General features: G+C 37.5%; 1 protein-coding gene across 4 annotated transcripts in view; it reads right to left on the bottom strand.

The window, feature by feature from the left end:
* Positions 1-19,851, bottom strand: part of fsip1 (fibrous sheath interacting protein 1) — a 40,489-nt gene that overhangs the window by 15,203 nt on the left and 5,435 nt on the right. For 3 of the 4 annotated variants that reach the window (XM_046855179.1, XM_046855178.1, XM_046855180.1), the window contains exons 7-9: positions 18,117-18,211; positions 17,302-17,421; positions 14,866-15,027 (exon numbers count right to left, since the gene is read on the bottom strand). In XM_046855179.1, the coding sequence (XP_046711135.1) occupies positions 14,866-15,027; positions 17,302-17,421; positions 18,117-18,211 (377 nt within the window). Of the gene's footprint in view, positions 1-14,322; positions 14,437-14,865; positions 15,028-17,301; positions 17,422-18,116; positions 18,212-19,851 lie in introns of those variants that run through there. The other variant, XM_046855181.1, reaches the window with a different exon arrangement.

The raw sequence follows: 19,851 nt of genomic DNA, 5'->3' as shown, positions 1-19,851 counted from the left end.
ACACAAAGCATGTGGAAAACACAAAAGCGCAAATAAACCCACTCAACTGCACATTCTTCAATCCAAAAATAAATGTAAGATTTATGACCTATGTTTCAACATCTCACTGGCTAAGCAAAATTCAACAAAATACCTTATAATTTTTTTTGAAAGAACGGTAATGTAATAAGGATATCATACTTATATACATATATTTCTACATCTCTTTAATCTGTAAACATGGTCATTAACCTGCACCGAAATCTTACTTGGTTTCTAAATTATGTTTGCATAAATAATCCTAACATTTGTTTTGTACGAATCACAGAACATATTGAGCTTTATTCTTCAGCTCTTTATGTATTAATACACACATACACACACACACACACACATATATATATATATATATATATATATATATATATATATATATATATACATGGACAATTTCCATAAATAAAAAAATTATAATAATAATTATAGGCTCTGGTAGATATATCTGAACACTTAACAGTACTTTAATATTTTTGAATATATAGAGAATACTACAGAGTACTTAAATATTTTAGAACATGTAATTTAATTTGTGTTTTACGAAATTCTACATTAATTATAATCCTGAATTGATATGGGATCACATTATGGCATACTAAAAATCTGGCTTTTGTGCTACAATTACTGTTATATGTCTCTGTTTAGTTGAAACATCACACTTACAGAATAAAGCAAATGATAAACTAATAACAAAGGAGACATTTAAAGAAAATCCAAAATAAATAAAGATGGTTGTTTTGTTGTTGTTATACCACTTATGCAAAACACAAGTGTGCTTTTAATGAATTCACCAGAATTGTCAGACGTTTTTTTACAATAAAGAAGGAGATAAGCCAGTTCTTTTTCACCACCAAAACAAGCCCCTCTTTAAGTCTCTGCCCATGTGGTGACCATATGCTGACGGTCAGAAGAGTGTTTTCCAAGTCAGAGTTCCTGGCATGCTACGGCTTCACCGAAATGCTACAACAGCAGTAACAGAGCTCCATGGCACATGTTATACATGGCTAACTGACAAGGTTGGGAAATAGTAAGCTATTCTTTCATTTAAGACTCATCCACTGCATTTACATTTGCAACTGCAAAGTTAACCATAATAAGCAGCTAATTCATCTAAATTGTAAGAGGTGTAACAACAAGGACAGAAGGCTAAACGGTGCCTTGTAAATGTAAAGTCTTTGGTAACTCAGCTGCTTATATATACAGTATACATTGGATATATATACAGTATCAAATCTAGTCTTACTCCCTTTAATAAGCTTGATTACACTATTCTGAGAAACTCTTGTCTAGGTGAATAGTCAACTAATTTCCCCTGGTCAGGTTATGTCAGTTATATATGTATGCTACATATGTCTATAAATACTGCCTTGTTTTAGTCATTTTCCAGCTTTTATTTATAACAACTTGCCTCTCAACTGTCATTCAAGTACAAGTTAGCCATTGGCATAGAATGCATGTGGAAAGTATTCATACTACCTCACTTTTTCCATATTTTGTTATGTTACAACCTTATTTCAAAATGGATTAAATTAATTATTTTCCCCACATGTGCATAAGTATTCATAGCCTTTGCCATGACACTCAAAATTGAGTTTAGGTGCATCCTGTTTCCACAAATCATCCTTGAGATGTTTCTGCAACTTGACTGGTGTCCACTTTTGGTAAATTCAGTTGATTGGACATGATTTGGAAAGGCACACACCTGTCTACATAAGGTCCCAGAGTTAACAGTGCATGTTAGGGCACAAACCAAGCCATAAAGTCTAAGGAATTGTCTGTAGACCTCAGAGACAGGATTGTATCAAGGCACAGATCTGGGGAAGGATACCGAAAAATATTTGTGCAGCACTGAAGGTCCCAATGAGTACAGTGGCCTCCATCACCCATAAATGGAAGAAGTTTGGAAATACCATGACTCTTTCCAGAGCGGGCCACCCAGCCAAACTAAGCGATCAGGGGAGAAAAGCATAAGTCATGGAGGTGAACCCAATGGACACTCTGAAAGACCTCCAGCATTTCTCTGTGAAGAGAGGAGAACCTTACAGAAGAACCTCTGCAGCACTTTACCAATCAGGCATGTATGGTAGAGTGGCCAAACGGAAGCCACTCCTCAGTAAAAGGAACATGATAGAGGTTCTGCAAAGAAGAACAAGAGAAACTGCCCAAAAATAGGTGTGCAAAGCTTGTAGCATCATACTCAAAAAGACTTGAGGCTGTAATTGGTGTCAAATGTGCTTCAACAAGGTTTAAAGCAGCAAGCTTTTTTAAAATTTTGTTTATTTTAAAACATTCTAAAACACACATCACGTTGTCATTATGGGGTAAAGTTTGCAGAATTTTGAAAAAAATAATGAATTTAATTAATTTTGAATAAGGCTGTAACATAACAAAATGTGGAAAAAGTAAAGCGCTGTGAACACTTTCCGGATGCACTGTAGACATTGCCAAGTACAAGTTAGCTGCATAGTACGCTTAATATTCTAATGACTAGGTAGTTTTTCCTACTTTTTGTTTTGTATTTGTATAGCACTTTTAATAATGCAAAGCAGGTTTAAACAGATATTGCGGTAATAAAGAAGGTTCTAATAAGGTTCTGATAAGGTTCTAATCGATCTTTCTTGATGCTTCTTACTTTAGTTTTTTATGTTTATATTCTTTAATTTTGCTTAATTAAATGGAATGAATTTAAATAAATGCACTATTTAATAATAGTTTTGCTTTTTTTTTCCCTTATACAGTTTTTTTATATTCTTTGCAGTTTATCTTTCTTTCTGTGTTTTTCATACATCAGTTTTTCATACTTTAGCCAAAGTATTTTTTTGGTTAGCATTTACACCTTTCCTCGAAAAAGAAATTTTCATACTGTATTTCTATTTCAAAAGAAATATTGCTTACTTTATTTTACAATCTGTTAAATTTGATGCTCTCAGCAAATGCTGACTAGCTCAAAATGCAACATAATTAATACTAGACCAATATACTAAAAAAATCCTGTGCAATAGTGGTTTTATTGGATTTCTCTTTTCGGAATGTGCTAACTGCATTTCAAGTTTCTTATTTAATTGAATGACTTTGGAAAATTTACTTCAAGCCCAGACATGCTCTTTTGTTCCAGGCAGAAGAAACTCTAGCTGTGTTCCTTTACAAGAGCATGGAAACATGGCTTCGGCCTCACACGTCTGACTGACAACATATGGTAGGGTTAAAATCTGACAGAAATCTTGAGAAGAGTTAAGCTAGAAAGCATTTTAAATGTTTCCATTGTCTGAAACAAATCTAACCAAACCATTCCAAAAGCAATTCCGTCAGATTTTCTGGAAGTAACGTGCAATGATGGAACAGCCCAGAAATGTACTTCTGGCCAGTGAAAGAGACAGCAAGGGTTCACTAGGTTACTCAAATGGTTTTAATCATCTATGGAGAGGATAGATAGATAGATAGATAGATAGATAGATAGATAGATAGATAGATAGATAGATAGATAGATAGATAGATAGATAGATAGATAGACAGGTAGACAGGCAGACAGGCAGACAGACAGATCAATTTCAGGGGAAGAACTTCCGGGTCGGCGTTCATCTTGTCATTTTTCCTGCGCCTCCTGGTATTTAAGGACTTCAAAGACTTTAGCTCAGCACCAGATTATCTCACTGGCTTCCTATAGTCCCTGGGATTATTTTTGCCACCCGGCCTGCTCTGGATTCTGTTCCTGTTCCTGATCCTGACCCTGACCCTGACCCCTGTTCTGCCCTGCCTCTGGTTTTGAACCTTGGACTGGTTTTGTGGTTTGTGTTTTTGCTCTGCCCTTTTGCTTAGTTTGCTGGCTTTTGGATTTTTTGGATCGTTTTCAGAATTTGGTTTTGATTCTCCCTGCCTTGTCCTGTTTGCCTGTGTTTTTGACCCTGGACTGTTTATTGAACTGTTTTTGCCTGTGCCCCATTAAAGCCTGTTTTCCTTACTACCTGTGTGCATCCTGCATTTGTGTCCTCACTCACCTAGTCACCCACAAGAGATTTCTGACAGACTAATCTGGCCATGTACCACGTTCCTGCAAAAATCACTGACAGGTGGAGGTGGTCAGTGGCAGGTATTTGGGGGCCAGTGATACATTGGGCAGTTTTGACCACACATTGAAGAGCTATCAATTCACACACTGTGGAACTGCCATACAAAAATATGATGGAGTTAGTTAGGATGCTTTCAATGAGGAAGCAATAAAATCTAGTTAAAATCCCAAGGACAGATAAACTTTCTTAAGTCTCCTCAAGAAGAGTAGACACTGATGCACCTTCTTAACAAAAACTGAAATGTTCTGGTGCCAGGACAGAACAGAGATGTGGACTCCCAAGAACTTAAAGCTGAAGATCAGCTCTACTTCAGCTCTGTTGATGTAGACAGTAGAGTGCCTCCTGCTGTTAGATTTCCTGTCCACATTCCTTACTGGAAGTCCACATGCCTTCATGCCACATGCTTTCCTGCCTTTTACACATGAGTCATTTCTACACTACAATAAATTATTTTATATATATTTCCTAGCACTATCTTAAAAAACAAACAAACAAAAAAAAACAGTCCAGCAAGATGTGTTTATTAGTCAAGAGATCTTGACATGAGAGACATAAGAAGTGAGCTTCACCCATCAGTAGAAACTCATGAGTAAGCCTTGAGTGGCCAAGTCAGCAATGGCCATGTTGGTGTAGGGAACAGAGGTGATGAGGAGGTTATGAGTAGAGATGGCCGTAAGTTGAGGAATGTGAAAGGGCAGATGATGGTAGATTTAAGCGCTATACAAATAAAAATGAAATGAATTCTATTGAAATGGCGGTGGTAAATACTTGTTTTAAGAAGAAGGAGGAGCATAGGATTAGTAAGGAGGAATTGAGAGTAGCTATTAAGAGGATAAAGAGTGAAAAGTTGGTTGGACAAGATGACATACCAGTAGAAGCGTGGAGATGTTTAGGAGAGATAACAGTGGAGTTTTTAACCAGATTGTTCAACAAAATTTTGGAAGGTAAAAGGATGCCTAATTAATGGAGAAGGAGTGTGCTGGTACCGATTTTTAAGAATAAGGGAGGCGTGTAGACCCGCAGTAACTACAGGGGAATTAAGTTGATCAGTCACACCATGAAATTATAGGAAAGAGTAGTGGAAGCCAGGCTGAGGGAAGAGGTGACCATTTGTGAGCAACAGTATGGTTTGATGCAGAAGAAGAGCACCACGGATGCAATATTTGCTTTAAAAATGTTGATGGAGAAGTATAGAGAAGGTCAGAAAAAGTTGCATTGTGTGTTTGTGGATTTAGAGAAAGCGTACAACAGGGTGCTAAAAGAGGAGTTGTGGTATTGTATGAGGAAGTCAGGTGTAGCAGAGAAGTATGTAAGGGTGGTGCAGGACATGGATGAGGACAGTGTGACTGCAGTGAAGTGTGCAGTAGAAACAACAGACTGGTTCAAAATGGAGATGAGACTTCATTACGGATTGGCTCTGAGCAGTTACCTATTTGCAGTGGTGATGGACAGGCTGACGGACGAGGTAAGACAGGAGTCTCTGTGGACTTTGATGTTTGCTGATGAAATTGTTATTTGTGGCAAGAGTAGGGAGCAAAATGAGAATGGCCTGGAGAGGTGGAGGTATGTGCTGGAAAGAACCACTGGAAAGAAGTTCTCCCACACCACCCACTGCTGCGCTCCCTTCACTGGCTTTCAGTAGCTGCACGTATCAGATTAAAAACACTGGTGCTTGCATCTGCATGATAACAGCCTCCACATTTTTAGGAAATGCTGTCTAACAGAGGTGGCAAAAGTACGCACAGCCTTCACTCAAGTAGAAGTACAGATAGTCATGTTTTAAAAGACTAAAATTGTTTTTTTTAAAGTACTGACTTCACTTTTTATTACTGAAGTTAAAGTAAAAAAGTTTGGGCTTTGATATGTGCTTAAATAAAAAGTAGCCATTACAACTACCTGTTTTAGTGTCATGCTGGTAACTGGACCTCACATCATATCAAGGTTCAAGGGTCAAGTTTGTTTTTTTGTCAATGCCACCATATGTACAGACATACAGGGAAATCGAAATACCGTTTCTTTTCTCTCTTATCAAGTGTTTCCATTGTCAATGCAATATATAAAGTTTGTATAAGCAGTCAGCGCAATATAGAACAGATTTTGTATGAGGAAAGTGCAGCAAACTTGTAACAAATATATCTCGTAAATATCTGAATGTGTAAGTTGCAAATGTACATCCTAGTAAAAAAAAAAAAAGTACTGAGTATAAAGGTGTTTGTAAGGAGCAAGACAGATAGCAGTGGTTTGACAGAAGTACAAAAAGCCTGTAATGTGTAATAGTGCAACAGTGTCAGATTTAAAAGAATTTGTACATGTAACAGTTTTTAAATATTTGTTTGTCAACATGTCCATTTGTGCAGAATTTTGCAGAGAGTATAAAGTGTCTTATGTGCAATGAAGGATTGTGGTGTGAGCTGTTTATGCTTAGAGTTCAGGAGTAGGTAATAGACAGAGTTCAGCATCCTGACAGCCTGATAGATGTTTGAAAGTCTTGTGGAATGAGCCTGGAGGCTCTGGTAACTTCTTCCTGAAGGCAGGAGGCTGAAGTGGAGGTTTGATGGGTGTGATTCGTCAGCAGACGTATTTATTTAGTCAAGCCTTTTATCAGTAGATTTTCTTAGGTAAAGGAGCAGATCTGGAAGGAACATGGATATAGAGTGTTTGGTGAACTGGGATATTTGTATGCTATCGTTCCCTCACTCTCACACGTTCACCAAGGTTTGTTGAAGGTGGTGTGGTGGGTCGTCTCTTATCCCAGAGATTCCTAATGTCGGTGTTACCTTCTGGTTCTCCATTTTAGCTATGCTGCCATAGCAAGTCCAAACTGCACAGTGTCCTTATCTTTCATGCAACAATAGGGACACATAATAATTCATATCCTTTACTTCCTGTCACCCCTCTTCTATCTCTCTCTCTCTCTCTCCCTCTCTCTCTCGGTCGAGTTTAACATGCTCCTGAGGTTCCAGTGACTGTTCCTGTTCCTTTCCCTCCGTGGATCTTCCCACTTCGTCCAGGCCTGCCTGGATAGTGTTCTCTTCGATTGGAGGCCACTCTGTGCAGCTGGGGACGGTTTCTCATCAACGCCTTGGGTGGTTCCATGTAATTCCAGAGTAAGAACGGAAGCTTTGAGGATGGATTTGGACTGTAGGTAATGTCAATAGTCTGCTACATTGACTTAGGACTACAGTTTGCTTCTGATCATCACCACTGCACCCCGGTGCAACTCAGAGGAGGATGGGTTCCCTCTTAAGTCTGGTTCCTTTCAAGGATTCTTCCTTATGCCATCTCAGGGAGTTTTCCTTGCCATAGTCGCCACCGGCTTGCTTATCAGGGACAAACTTACTTATAAAGAACATATGAATTTTTTTATCACCACATTATCTGTGTAAAGCTGCTTTGAGACAATGTTCATTGTTAAAAGCGCTATACAAATAAAAATGAATTGAATTTAATTGAACTTGGCAATGTGGTTGGTGCTGTAACTGAATACACAATCATGGGTCAACAGGGTGAAGAGCAGCAGGCTGAGCACGCACACTTGTAGTTCCCCTGTGCTTAGCGTGAGGGTATTAGATGTTTTTCCGCTGACCTGTACATTTTGTGGTCTCTTTGATAAGAAGTCCAGCACTTAATTACAGAGAGGGGAGTTAAGTCCCAGGTGATTCAATTTGTTTATTAGCTGCTGGGGCTAATTGTGTTGAATGCTGAACTAAAATCCAAGAACAGCATTCTCACATAGAACTCATTGGAGTCCAGGTGTGTAAAGGCTGGATGGGGAGCAGCTGAGATGGCATCCTTCGTGGACCTGTTGGTTCTATTTGCAAACTGGAATGGGTTGTGGGAGGGAGGAACAATGGATTTTATGTTCTGCATTATCAGTCACTCCACTTCATAATGATGTGGGTCAGTGCAACGGGCCGGTAGTCATTGTGGCTAGATATGGATAGGGGCTTCTTTGGGACTGGAATTATTGTGGTGGCCTTGAAACACTTTGGAACGACTGTTTAGACTCAGTTAAATGTTAAAGATGTCAGTTAGTACATCCTTAAGTTTTTTAGCACAGTCCTTTAGAACCTGCCCAGGTATGTTGTCTGGTCCGGCTACCTTGTGTGGGTTGATCTTCATGAGGGTCTTTCTCACGCTGACTAGGGACAAACACAAAGCCTGCTCCTGTGGGAAAGGTGGGATCTTCTGTGCCTGTGTGGTGTTTTGAATGTCACATTGGCCAAAGAATTCGTTGAGGTTGTTAAGCAGAGATATGTCACTGTCACAGATCCAATGGTAGGGGTTTATAGTCTCTGGCAAGTTCGGATGCTTTGCCAGAGACTCTGTGTGTCTCTGATGTTGCTGAAATGTCCAGAGATTTTATTGCTGTATTGGTGATTTGCTTTCCTGATTACATGGGACAAGTTAGCTCTTGATGTTGCTAGGTCTGCAGTGTCACCGGCTCTAAAGACTTCATCCTGAACCCTCAGAAGCTTGTGTACTTCTCTTGTTAGTCATGGTTTCTGGTTAGGCCGAATAGTCAGGATTTTCCTGTGTGTAACGTCATCAGTGCTCTTTGAGATGTAAGCAGTAACAGCCTCAGTATATTTCTCTATGTCTGTGTGGTCATTGTAAGTTGCTGCTTCTTTGAAGATGTCCCATTCTGTTGTGTCAAAATAGTCTTTAAGGGTGGACTGCGTCCCCTCTGGCCACACGTACCTCCTTCTTGGTTGGTCTGGTAACTCTCACCTTCAGTCTGTACACAGGTCTGAGCATGATGGTGATGTGGTCAGAGAGGCAAAGTTCGGGGAGGGGGAGGCTTTGTATGCTCTTTTGTTGTTTGTGTATGCGAAGTCAAATGTATTTTGCCCCTTGTGAGAAACTCTATGTGCTGATGATGTTTTGGTAGAAAATACTTTAAATCTGCGCGATTAAAGCCCCAGCAGTGATTTGAAATCTGTCTGTTGCTCGGTGATAGTCTGTTATAGTTCACTGAGTGCCTTCTTTTGGTTGCTGTTGTTAGCAGTGGGGGGATGTAACAGCAACGAGTAAAATCACTGTGATTACCCTCGGGAAGGTAGAAGCAACAGCAGCATTTTGGCACCGAGCATCGCTGATATAAACAGAAACACACCCCCGCCACGAGTCTTACCTCCCTCAACACAGACACTGTCAGCGGTAGCATGTTATCCCAGCTAGCTGGATAGTGGAGCGGTATGTTGTCATTTAACCACGTCTAGGTAAAGATGAAAACACAGCATTCTCTCACCTCACGCTACACATATCTTATAGGTTGTATGTGGTCCACTTTATTATCCAGTGATCTTTTGTTTGCTAGTATAAAAAATAGTATCGTGGGTCTGTGTGGGCTAGCTGTTAGCCTAGCCCAGATGCCTCTGCATCTGCCTCGCTTCTGCTTCCTCTCGCAAGTTTTGTGTTGTCAAAGATATGTTTTTTTTTGTCCTTGTTTCGATTTCCAAAAGAAAATAGCGACAGTATTTTGCATGGGACAAAGATGGCGTAAAGTATGCAAAAACATGAACGAATAGCATCCGAAAATGCAAAGTAAACACCGATGTCGGAAAGAGAGGGGCCGCTGCATCCAATCACGCTGCCATCTTGGTACCTCCTTCTTTTTCCTTTTTTTTTTACAAAACAAATAATACAAAACAAATTTCACAATTTTGTTATCTAATGAATGTATTCAGGCTGAAAATCATAAACATTAGCTTCGTAAACTAGCCTTCGTCTGTGGTGCATAATAGCCAGAAAATGATATGCCAGTGATTGGTTAAAAAAACACACAAAGACAGGAAATAGGTTATTGTGTTGAAAACGGCATGCAATTAAAAGAAAAGAAGGGTAATTTCACCAAATAGTTTACAACTAAAGTAACGAGTCTGGTTGGAAAATATAAGAAGTAGACAGTACAGTTATTTGTGTAAAAAAAAAAAATTTAATGAATAAACCTAAAAAGAAAAATAAATAGTCAAGTAAATTACTGATACCAGAAAGTCTACTTAAATACAGTAACAAAGTATTTGTACTTCATTACTTTCTATCTCTGTTGTCTACTAGAATTTGGGGCATGGATGGATGAAGTCCATTGGTGGAAAATTGGTGAAAATAGGCATTGATGTCAAGTGAGGAAGTTTTTAGTGGTTCTCCAACACCATTTGTAGCAAACCATGTCTTATATATCTTGGTTTTCACACATATTAGGCAACAGATCACTTAAAAGATAACTACAAATTATAAGGAAAAAAGAGGCGTATAACCTCTTTGTCTCTGTAAAGCTGCTTTGAGATAATGTCTATGGTTAATTTAATTACATTTTCAGACAACAAGAAAAACAAACATTAAGGCTGCTGGGTTTTGCCTGCACAAAAAGAAGCAAGTGTGACAGTCAAAGTTTCCAGAGGACCTGTGGCAGATTCTCCAAGATTCTCAGTAAAATGGAGCAGCCATTCATTATTTAATTGCAGAAATTGTACCTGGGACTACTTATGTTTTTTAAAGGGTTACCACACATAACAGCAAGCCTAGAAGTGGTGGAGTAGATGTAAGTATACACTTAAAATGCTGAGTTTGGAAATAAGTGGACTCCATAAGTGGAAAATAAGTGGACTTGCGGGGTTGGAGCTGTTTGCCCCCTGTATGTTTCTGTAGAAATACACCATGCAAAAGAATGCGTGAGATGTCCTCCTCTGCATCTGTCAGAGTCTCATGGAAAGGAACTCTGGGAGTTATTGTGTGTGGCAGAATACATAATCATCTGTATCTGACCAATGTGTCAAGGATGTTCTTCTAATGTCTGGCAATGAGGAATAATTAACAATAAGTTGTTTTAGATGAATAAATTTGGAAACCAAGACCTTTGCTATGCAACAGTGCAAGTCTTTAATTTAGAACTTTACAGTTGATGCTGAATGGTGTAGACTCTGACAGTGGGATCTGAGCCAGCTAAGCTTGCCTGCTCATTTATGTCATAGATCACTGAATTCCGATGCTATGCTTTGTTACATTGGCTTTCATGTAAGATGTGCACTGGGCACACTGAATCTTAGAGAATGGCCAAATAAATAATGAGTCTGTTTCTAGATTTGAAGCAGCACTGTTGCATTCCTGCTAACAGATCTTGCATTGCGTCCATGGATGCTGCCAGTTACTCTATGTTTATACACCCCTAAGGGCACTTACTTTCTCCTCTCAATGGGGCTGAGAAATTAACCCCGTGTCAACTGCTGTTTTTTTTTTTTTTTGCTGGCAATACAAAGAAGCTTGCCTTCTTTTTCCTGGCAAGCAATGTAGTCACATAAGTTGAAGCTTTACTCCCTACTGCAACCTTAAAAAAAGTTTCTCAACATGCTGTAAATGTTCCATAGCCTGCAACGTACACTATCAAAATTTACATTATACTGAAGTTTTGCATTTGTCAAAGATGACATGCTTGCAAGCAACTTGGGAATTGGTTATGTCCATTTCCAACTCCATCACGTCTTGACAACTTGACAACTCTGTCTTGATATACTGATTTCTGGGGCAGTGGCAAAAATCTCAGTAATTCAGTAACTACAGTTAGGAACATTAAGACATACAAGTTGCACATGATGCACTTTATGTGGCAAGGATACTTACTAGTCATTAGCTCTGTGTTTTCTGTTATGTAGTTTTATGTTGTTTAATGTAACACCAGGGTTCTGGAGGAACGTTTATATCGCTGTGTTCTGCATCAGCTACATACAGGGAGTGCAGAATTATTAGGCAAGTTGTATTTTTGAGGATTAATTTTATTTGAGGATTTAATTTGAACAACAACCATGTTCTCAATGAACACAAAAAACTCATTAATATCAAAGCTGAATATTTTTGGAAGTAGTTTTTAGTTTTAGCTATTTTAGGGGGATATCTGTGTGTGCAGGTGACTATTACTGTGCATAATTATTAGGCAACAACAAAAACAAATTCATACCCATTTCAATTATTTATTTTTACCAGTGAAACCAATATAACATCTCAACATTCACAAATATACATTTCTGACATTCAAAAACCAAACAAAAACAAATCAGTGACCAATATAGCCACCTTTCTTTGCAAGGACACTCAAAAGCCTGCCATCCATGGATTCTGTCAGTGTTTTGATCTGTTCACCATCAACATTGCGTGCAGCAGCAACCACAGCCTCCCAGACACTGTTCAGAGAGGTGTACTGTTTTCCCTCCTTGTAAATCGCACATTTGATGATGGACCACAGGTTCTCAATGGGGTTCAGATCAGGTGAACAAGGAGGCCATATCATTAGATTTTCTTCTTTTATACCCTTTCTTGCCAGCCACGCTGTGGAGTACTTGGGCGTGTGTGATGGAGCATTGTCCTGCATGAAAATCATGTTTTCTTGAAGGATGCAGACTTCTTCCTGTACCACTGCTTGAAGAAGGTGTCTTCCAGAAACTGGCAGTAGGACTGGGAGTTCAGCTTGACTCCATCCTCAACCCGAAAAGGCCCCACAAGCTCATCTTTGATGATACCAGCCCAAACCAGTACTCCACCTCCACCTTGCTGGCGTCTGAGTCGGACTGGAGCTCTCTGCCCTTTACCAATCCAGCCACGGGCCCATCCATCTGGCCCATCAAGACTCACTCTCATTTCATCAGTCCATAAAACCTTAGAAAAATCAGTCTTGAGATATTTCTTGGCCCAGTCTTGACGTTTCAGCTTGTGTGTCTTGTTCAGTGGTGGTCGACTTTCTGCCTTTCTTACCTTGGCCATGTCTCTGAGTATTGCACACCTTGTGCTTTTGGGCACTCAGTGATGTTGCAGCTCTGAAATATGGCCAAACTGGTGGCAAGTGGCATCTTGGCAGCTGCACGCTTGACTTTTCTCAGTTCACGGGCAGTTATTTTGCGCCTTGGTTTTCCACGCGCTTCTTGCGACCCTGTCGACTATTTTGAATGAAACGCTTGATTGTTCGATGATCACGCTTCAGAAGCTTGGCTATTTTAAGACTGCTGCATCCCTCTGCAATATATCTCACTATTTTTGACTTTTCTGAGCCTGTCAAGTCCTTCTTTTGACCCATTTTGCCAAAGGAAAGGAAGTTGCCTAATAATTATGCACACCTGATATAGGGTGTTGATGTCATTAGACCACACCCCTTCTCATTACAGAGATGCACATCACCTAATATGCTTAATTGGTAGTAGGCTTTCCAGCCTATACAGCTTGGAGTAAGACAACATGCATAACGAGGATGATGTGGTCAAAATACTCATTTGCCTAATAATTCTGCACTCCCTGTATGGTTGAAATGAAAATTAAAGCTTCTTTACTTGACTTGACTTAAGGATGGAGAAACAGGAGGAGTGTCAAAGTTTACCCAAGTGAGACCAAAAAAACTGTCATAAGGTTTTGCTACTGCACTAGGCTAGGAAACATTTGCGTGAGAAAACTCCACAAGTTTGGGAGAATTCCATTTTGAAAAATCTATTCTAATTGAGACATGACATTAAAGTGCGTTTGCTGTAATTATATATTTTCATTTGGCACCTCAAAGGTTAATTAAAGCAATACTTGTGAATTTTCTATGAGTTATTGCAAGGTTAGCACCAGTTTCTTTTTAATGTTTTTTCATTGTGTTAATGTTCTCTAGATTTTATTGCATGAGGCTGTTTCAAAATGCTATACTTTTTAACGAAAGCTGTGTGAATGATGATGTGGATTTGGTAAAATGTTAACTAGCAATGTAACAACACTTATGACCAGTACTAGCCACAGGGAAAACATATGAGCAAAGTTGATGATCTCTAACAACCTACTTTTTACTTACAGGAATGTATTAATACAAAAAAACTGACAACTTTACATCAAATGATATTACATTAGTATCTCTATTAAACTAGTAAACTCTAATAGAGCTTCACCTCTAAAGACTAACACATTTTCAAACATTGTGTGTAGACCAAAGAATGTCAGAAAGCCTTTTTGAATATTAAGCCACTGTTATGTAACTCCCAGGTTATAGCAATGTTACATAACTCTTTCCATTTTAAATCTGGGTTTGATCATCATATGTTAATCTTTAGGCTAATTCCAAAAAAAGAGAAAAGAGTATTTTTTTTTACATAAAAAGACTAGTACACTTTACTACCTGTAAACAATATTAGATTGGGTTGTAAAGTGTGCACTAGTATCTGATTCTGAATTTCTGACTTGCATGGAATACAGGACTATGACATATTTTTTACTATTTTTACATAATTTATGCCCACATTATGAAACCATGAAAAGCACAGAGAAAGTGGCACAGCAAAAAGTGGTAACATACATATATTTTTTTATCATGATGTCACTGTGAAAACACAACAGATGTTATATTAGTAGGAAAGAGTTAAGTATGGAAAATGAGAACAGTTTTGTTCCCTTTGTGTTTAAGATATTGTTCTCATATAAAGTTTTATAAGTCAAACATGCACATGGCTCTTTCTGGGATTAATTTATGGCGGTGTCCTCACAAGCCAAACTAATGTTAATAAATCACTAAATGGACTGATATCATGTAGGCTGAATATCACATTTACCGGACTAGAACAAATTGGAGATGCAGGAATTTGTGGAGGTTAGCTATATTTTACCAAAAGAAACTATTGTACTAATTGTATTGTATTATTCTTTCAAAACAAGATTAACTAATAAACATAGCATGATAGTTTGAGGGGCCTCTAAAAACACAAAATTCCTAAGTGTGGCAAATCCAAGTGCATCGGAATATGACACTAACCTGGGAAAAGCAGTAACCATAGGAGCTTTGCACAGACAGAAATCCCCTCACAGGAAGAAGCTGCAGTTTAGCATCAATTTGTAAGAGTTTTTCAAGTTCAGCTGCGTCAGGTGTATAACCCTCACCCGGTGTCCCTGACACAAAACACATGGAAACGTCTGCCTATAAAGAAGACAGAATAATGTCATTAACAAAACATTTTTTAAGTAAATAGCTATCATCCAGTTAAAGATATTTTTTAGTCTTTATTAACAAACAAAATCAGAGCACAATAATCCAGGTTAATGTAAACTATGCTGGCTGCCTATTAAGTTACACACTTGCTACAAAATTCTTCTTAGATTGTTTTGAACTGTTTTAAGCAGATTATCTCTGTTGTACCTTACTAAACTCCTGAATGAGGATAGTAAGTCCTGAGCACTTCACTTAGACAAGGCAGGTTCATTCCAAGTTGTAATAATCAGCTGGTAGAAAATATATTTTACTTATTTCTTATTTTCCATATGGTCAAATGTTTGTGGACACCTGAATGTCAAGGGCATATGTGTGTGTTAAATATATGATTCAGATTAATCCCCTCTTTGCTGTTATAATAAACTTCACTCATCTGCAAAGACTCTCCATTATATTTTCTGTGCCATATAAATAGTAATAAAATAGTAATAATAATAGTAATAATAATTAATAATAATAATAATAATAATAATAATAATGGTAATAGTAATAATTATCATTGTCCTCATCATAATCATATTATTATTATACAAATAATTTTTAGATTTTGAATTTCGAAGTCTTGATAGTAACATACACAGGTACCACATACAATCTGGGAAGAATAATAAATCGTTAGTAAAAAGTGGCAGAGATTAAGTGGATTTTTTTGTTTAAGAAAATATATATTTAAATACAAAAATACAAATATTTTTCCTACATTACAGATGAATTCTAAATGACAACACAGAGAAATTAACATTTGGTAAAATATTGAATTAAAAAAGTAAATAGATGCACTACAAATATAGGATGAACTCTAGTATCTAATCATGTCTATAAGGTTCTATCTATGTGTCCTTTATCTATAATTTTATTAGAGTGGTATTGCTGTGTCTGGTTTAATTTCAGATTTGGATGGATTGGACAATGGTTACACTGGAAGAACCTGTGTTTCAAATGAAATCAAATGAAAAAAAAAAAAAAAAGATTTATGAAATTACCTGTTAACTCAGCTTGGAGCATTGTTTTATGTGAACCATTTATGATTTAGTCCTGTTAGTGTTTTAAAATAGTTCTGACAGCCAGTGCATCTTCAGTATTGAGAGAATTTAGGGGATTAATATGCGGCCAACATTTTGAGACTTGACCATCATAAATTGGCCTTTCCCAGTCTGTTGTGACAAAGTTTGAAGCACATGTCTTAGTACACCTCGGTATATCATTTTCCCTTCACAGGAACTGCAAAATTCAGAACAAATATGTTCCAGCTTGACAATGCTGATGTGCCCAAAGGAAAGTCTATGCAGACATATTTGCCAAGGGTGGAGTGGAAGAACCTGAGTAGCCTGCACACAGCCCTCAAATAAACCCCAAAGAACAATCAACTGGAATTGTAACTGCAACCCAGGCCTCCTCACCAACATAAGTGGCACAATTCTCTTGTAGCAGAATGAAGCCAATAACTATATTCCAGAATCTACTAGAAAGTCTTCATGAAAAAATAGAGATTGCTATAACATTATAACAACACATACTGTATTGATGTAATGTTCAGGTATACACAAACATTTGGCCACACATTGTATGGCTTGTGATGTCAGAGTTCGATATCAGTAATATGATTCTAATTAGCAGCCTGAGGGCAGTAGAATTTGCAGTAGAATTTACATTTTATAAATTTGGGGACCCAATACCACAGACACAGGATAATAAATGTAGACTAAAACAAAGCATCTGCGTTTAATCATGATGTCATATCAGAACCGGCCAGTTTTTCTGCATCTGGTCATTCACATTCCCATGATTTCGATGAGCCAAAGACATAACATTGTCTACACTTTGCACAATAGCACGGTCTCACAATAACAGGAAGTCTTTTAGCCTGGCCCTTTTGAAGGCCTCTGAGTATCTGCTCTCCTCTATTTGATTGCCATGCATAGTGACAAACCTATTTCAGACCATAAATGCAGGAGAAGCACACCATTAATGCAGCTAAAAGAACCTCCTGAGGAATGACACTGTGCAGTATAAAAAGGAAATTGTGGAAAAAGTGTGGCTTAGCCCTATGTGTGCAAAAATATGTGAGAACATCCAGAGATATATCATTAAATTATAAAAAAAATGTTGTTCACCACCCAGATGATGTGCTGCCTGAGATAGATTGGATAAAATGTGTGTGTTTGTGTGTGTGCATGCATATGTGTGTTTGCATGTATGTACCTCTGGTTTGACAGTTGGATCCAAATTAATTTCCTCTCCATCAATATCCTTGAGGAGTTCTTCTAATCGCTCTTTCTCTTCCTGTGTCATTGGCCATAAGCTTCCTGCATTACTGGCTAGCTGCATTTACACATACACAACACATTCTGAATGGACCAAGCTAAGAAGATTTGCTGAGAGAGCATGCTGAGACAAACAAAACACAATAATTCAACTCTAAAACGTTTAACTTGTGACTCAATTCACTAATTTTGGTAATTATGGTCTTTCTGGAATAGAAATTAACCATAAAGGCTTATTACTGTATGTCCTGTCCAGACCCATTAAAATTATATATATATATATATATATATATATATATATATATATATATATATATATATATATATATATATATATATATATATATATATATATATATATATATAAGCAATTATAAATGATTTTATGTTATTTAATTGCACATTTTTATCTGCGCTAAATGTACCTTATGTAATTATGTAATTATGGTGTTTTAAATTACATACATCAGCAGGACACTAAATGGAACTTTTGCTGTTTCCACATGGACAGTTTAAATTATTTTCAATAGTTTGCTGCTATTTGATTTGTATTTTCACATCAGCAGTAGTTTGCTGGGGTCAGTTAATTAAATAATGAACAGACCATGATGATTTACACAATTTAAGCAAATTGACTCATCTGTGATTTTCCAGTTACACTGCCATGGCCGTTTAAAATTTTTAAGTATGTTAGTCATGAATGTCTTGTTCAGTCATACATTTTGCCCCTGCACAAATGTGATGTCAACATACCTCAATGTTCTTCTTGATGAAATCTTGTCTGTGCTTGCTCTTGTCTATCACACTCTGCCTGCTTTCTGTCTGCTTGACGTCTTTTATTTCTGGACCCACCTTAACAGAGCTTGAAGACTTGCCATTTCCTCTGACTTCTGACAAAGTTTGAAGCACATGTCTTAGTACACCTCGGTATATCATTTTCCTTCACAGGAACTGCAAAATTCAGAACAAATATGTTCCAGCTTGACAATGCTGATGTGCCCAAAGGAAAGTCTATGCAGACATATTTGCCAAGGGTGGAGTGGAAGAACCTGAGTAGCCTGCACACAGCCCTCAAATAAACCCCAAAGAACAATCAACTGGAATTGTAACTGCAACCCAGGCCTCCTCACCAACATAAGTGGCACAATTCTCTTGTAGCAGAATGAAGCCAATAACTATATTCCAGAATCTACTAGAAAGTCTTCATGAAAAAATAGAGATTGCTATAACATTATAACAACACATACTGTATTGATGTAATGTTCAGGTATACACAAACATTTGGCCACACATTGTATGGCTTGTGATGTCAGAGTTCGATATCAGTAATATGATTCTAATTAGCAGCCTGAGGGCAGTAGAATTTGCAGTAGAATTTACATTTTATAAATTTGGGGACCCAATACCACAGACACAGGATAATAAATGTAGACTAAAACAAAGCATCTGTGTTTAATCATGATGTCATATCAGAACCGGCCAGTTTTTCTGCATCTGGTCATTCACATTCCCATGATTTCGATGAGCCAAAGACATAACATTGTCTACACTTTGCACAATAGTACGGTCTCACAATAACAGGAAGTCTTTTAGCCTGGCCCTTTTGAAGGCCTCTGAGTATCTGCTCTCCTCTATTTGATTGCCATGCATAGTGACAAACCTATTTCAGACCATAAATGCAGGAGAAGCACACCATTAATGCAGCTAAAAGAACCTCCTGAGGAATGACACTGTGCAGTATAAAAAGGAAATTGTGGAAAAAGTGTGGCTTAGCCCTATGTGTGCAAAAATATGTGAGAACATCCAGAGATATATCATTAAATTATAAAAAAATGTTGTTCACCACCCAGATGATGTGCTGCCTGAGATAGATTGGATAAAATGTGTGTGTTTGTGTGTGTGCATGCATATGTGTGTTTGCATGTATGTACCTCTGGTTTGACAGTTGGATCCAAATTAATTTCCTCTCCATCAATATCCTTGAGGAGTTCTTCTAATCGCTCTTTCTCTTCCTGTGTCATTGGCCATAAGCTTCCTGCATTACTGGCTAGCTGCATTTACACATACACAACACATTCTGAATGGACCAAGCTAAGAAGATTTGCTGAGAGAGCATGCTGAGACAAACAAAACACAATAATTCAACTCTAAAACGTTTAACTTGTGACTCAATTCACTAATTTTGGTAATTATGGTCTTTCTGGAATAGAAATTAACCATAAAGGCTTATTACTGTATGTCCTGTCCAGACCCATTAAAATTATATATATATATATATATATATATATATATATATATATATATATATATATATATATATATATATATATATATATATATATATATATATATATATATATATATATATATATATATAAGCAATTATAAATGATTTTATGTTATTTAATTGCACATTTTTATCTGCGCTAAATGTACCTTATGTAATTATGTAATTATGGTGTTTTAAATTACATACATCAGCAGGACA

This window comes from Silurus meridionalis, chromosome 8 (genome assembly GCF_014805685.1).
Source record: "Silurus meridionalis isolate SWU-2019-XX chromosome 8, ASM1480568v1, whole genome shotgun sequence".
In the NCBI taxonomy this organism is placed as follows: domain Eukaryota; kingdom Metazoa; phylum Chordata; class Actinopteri; order Siluriformes; family Siluridae; genus Silurus; species Silurus meridionalis.
The sequence above is the reverse complement of the archived record's forward strand: the minus strand, read 5'-3'. Positions and strand labels throughout refer to the sequence as shown.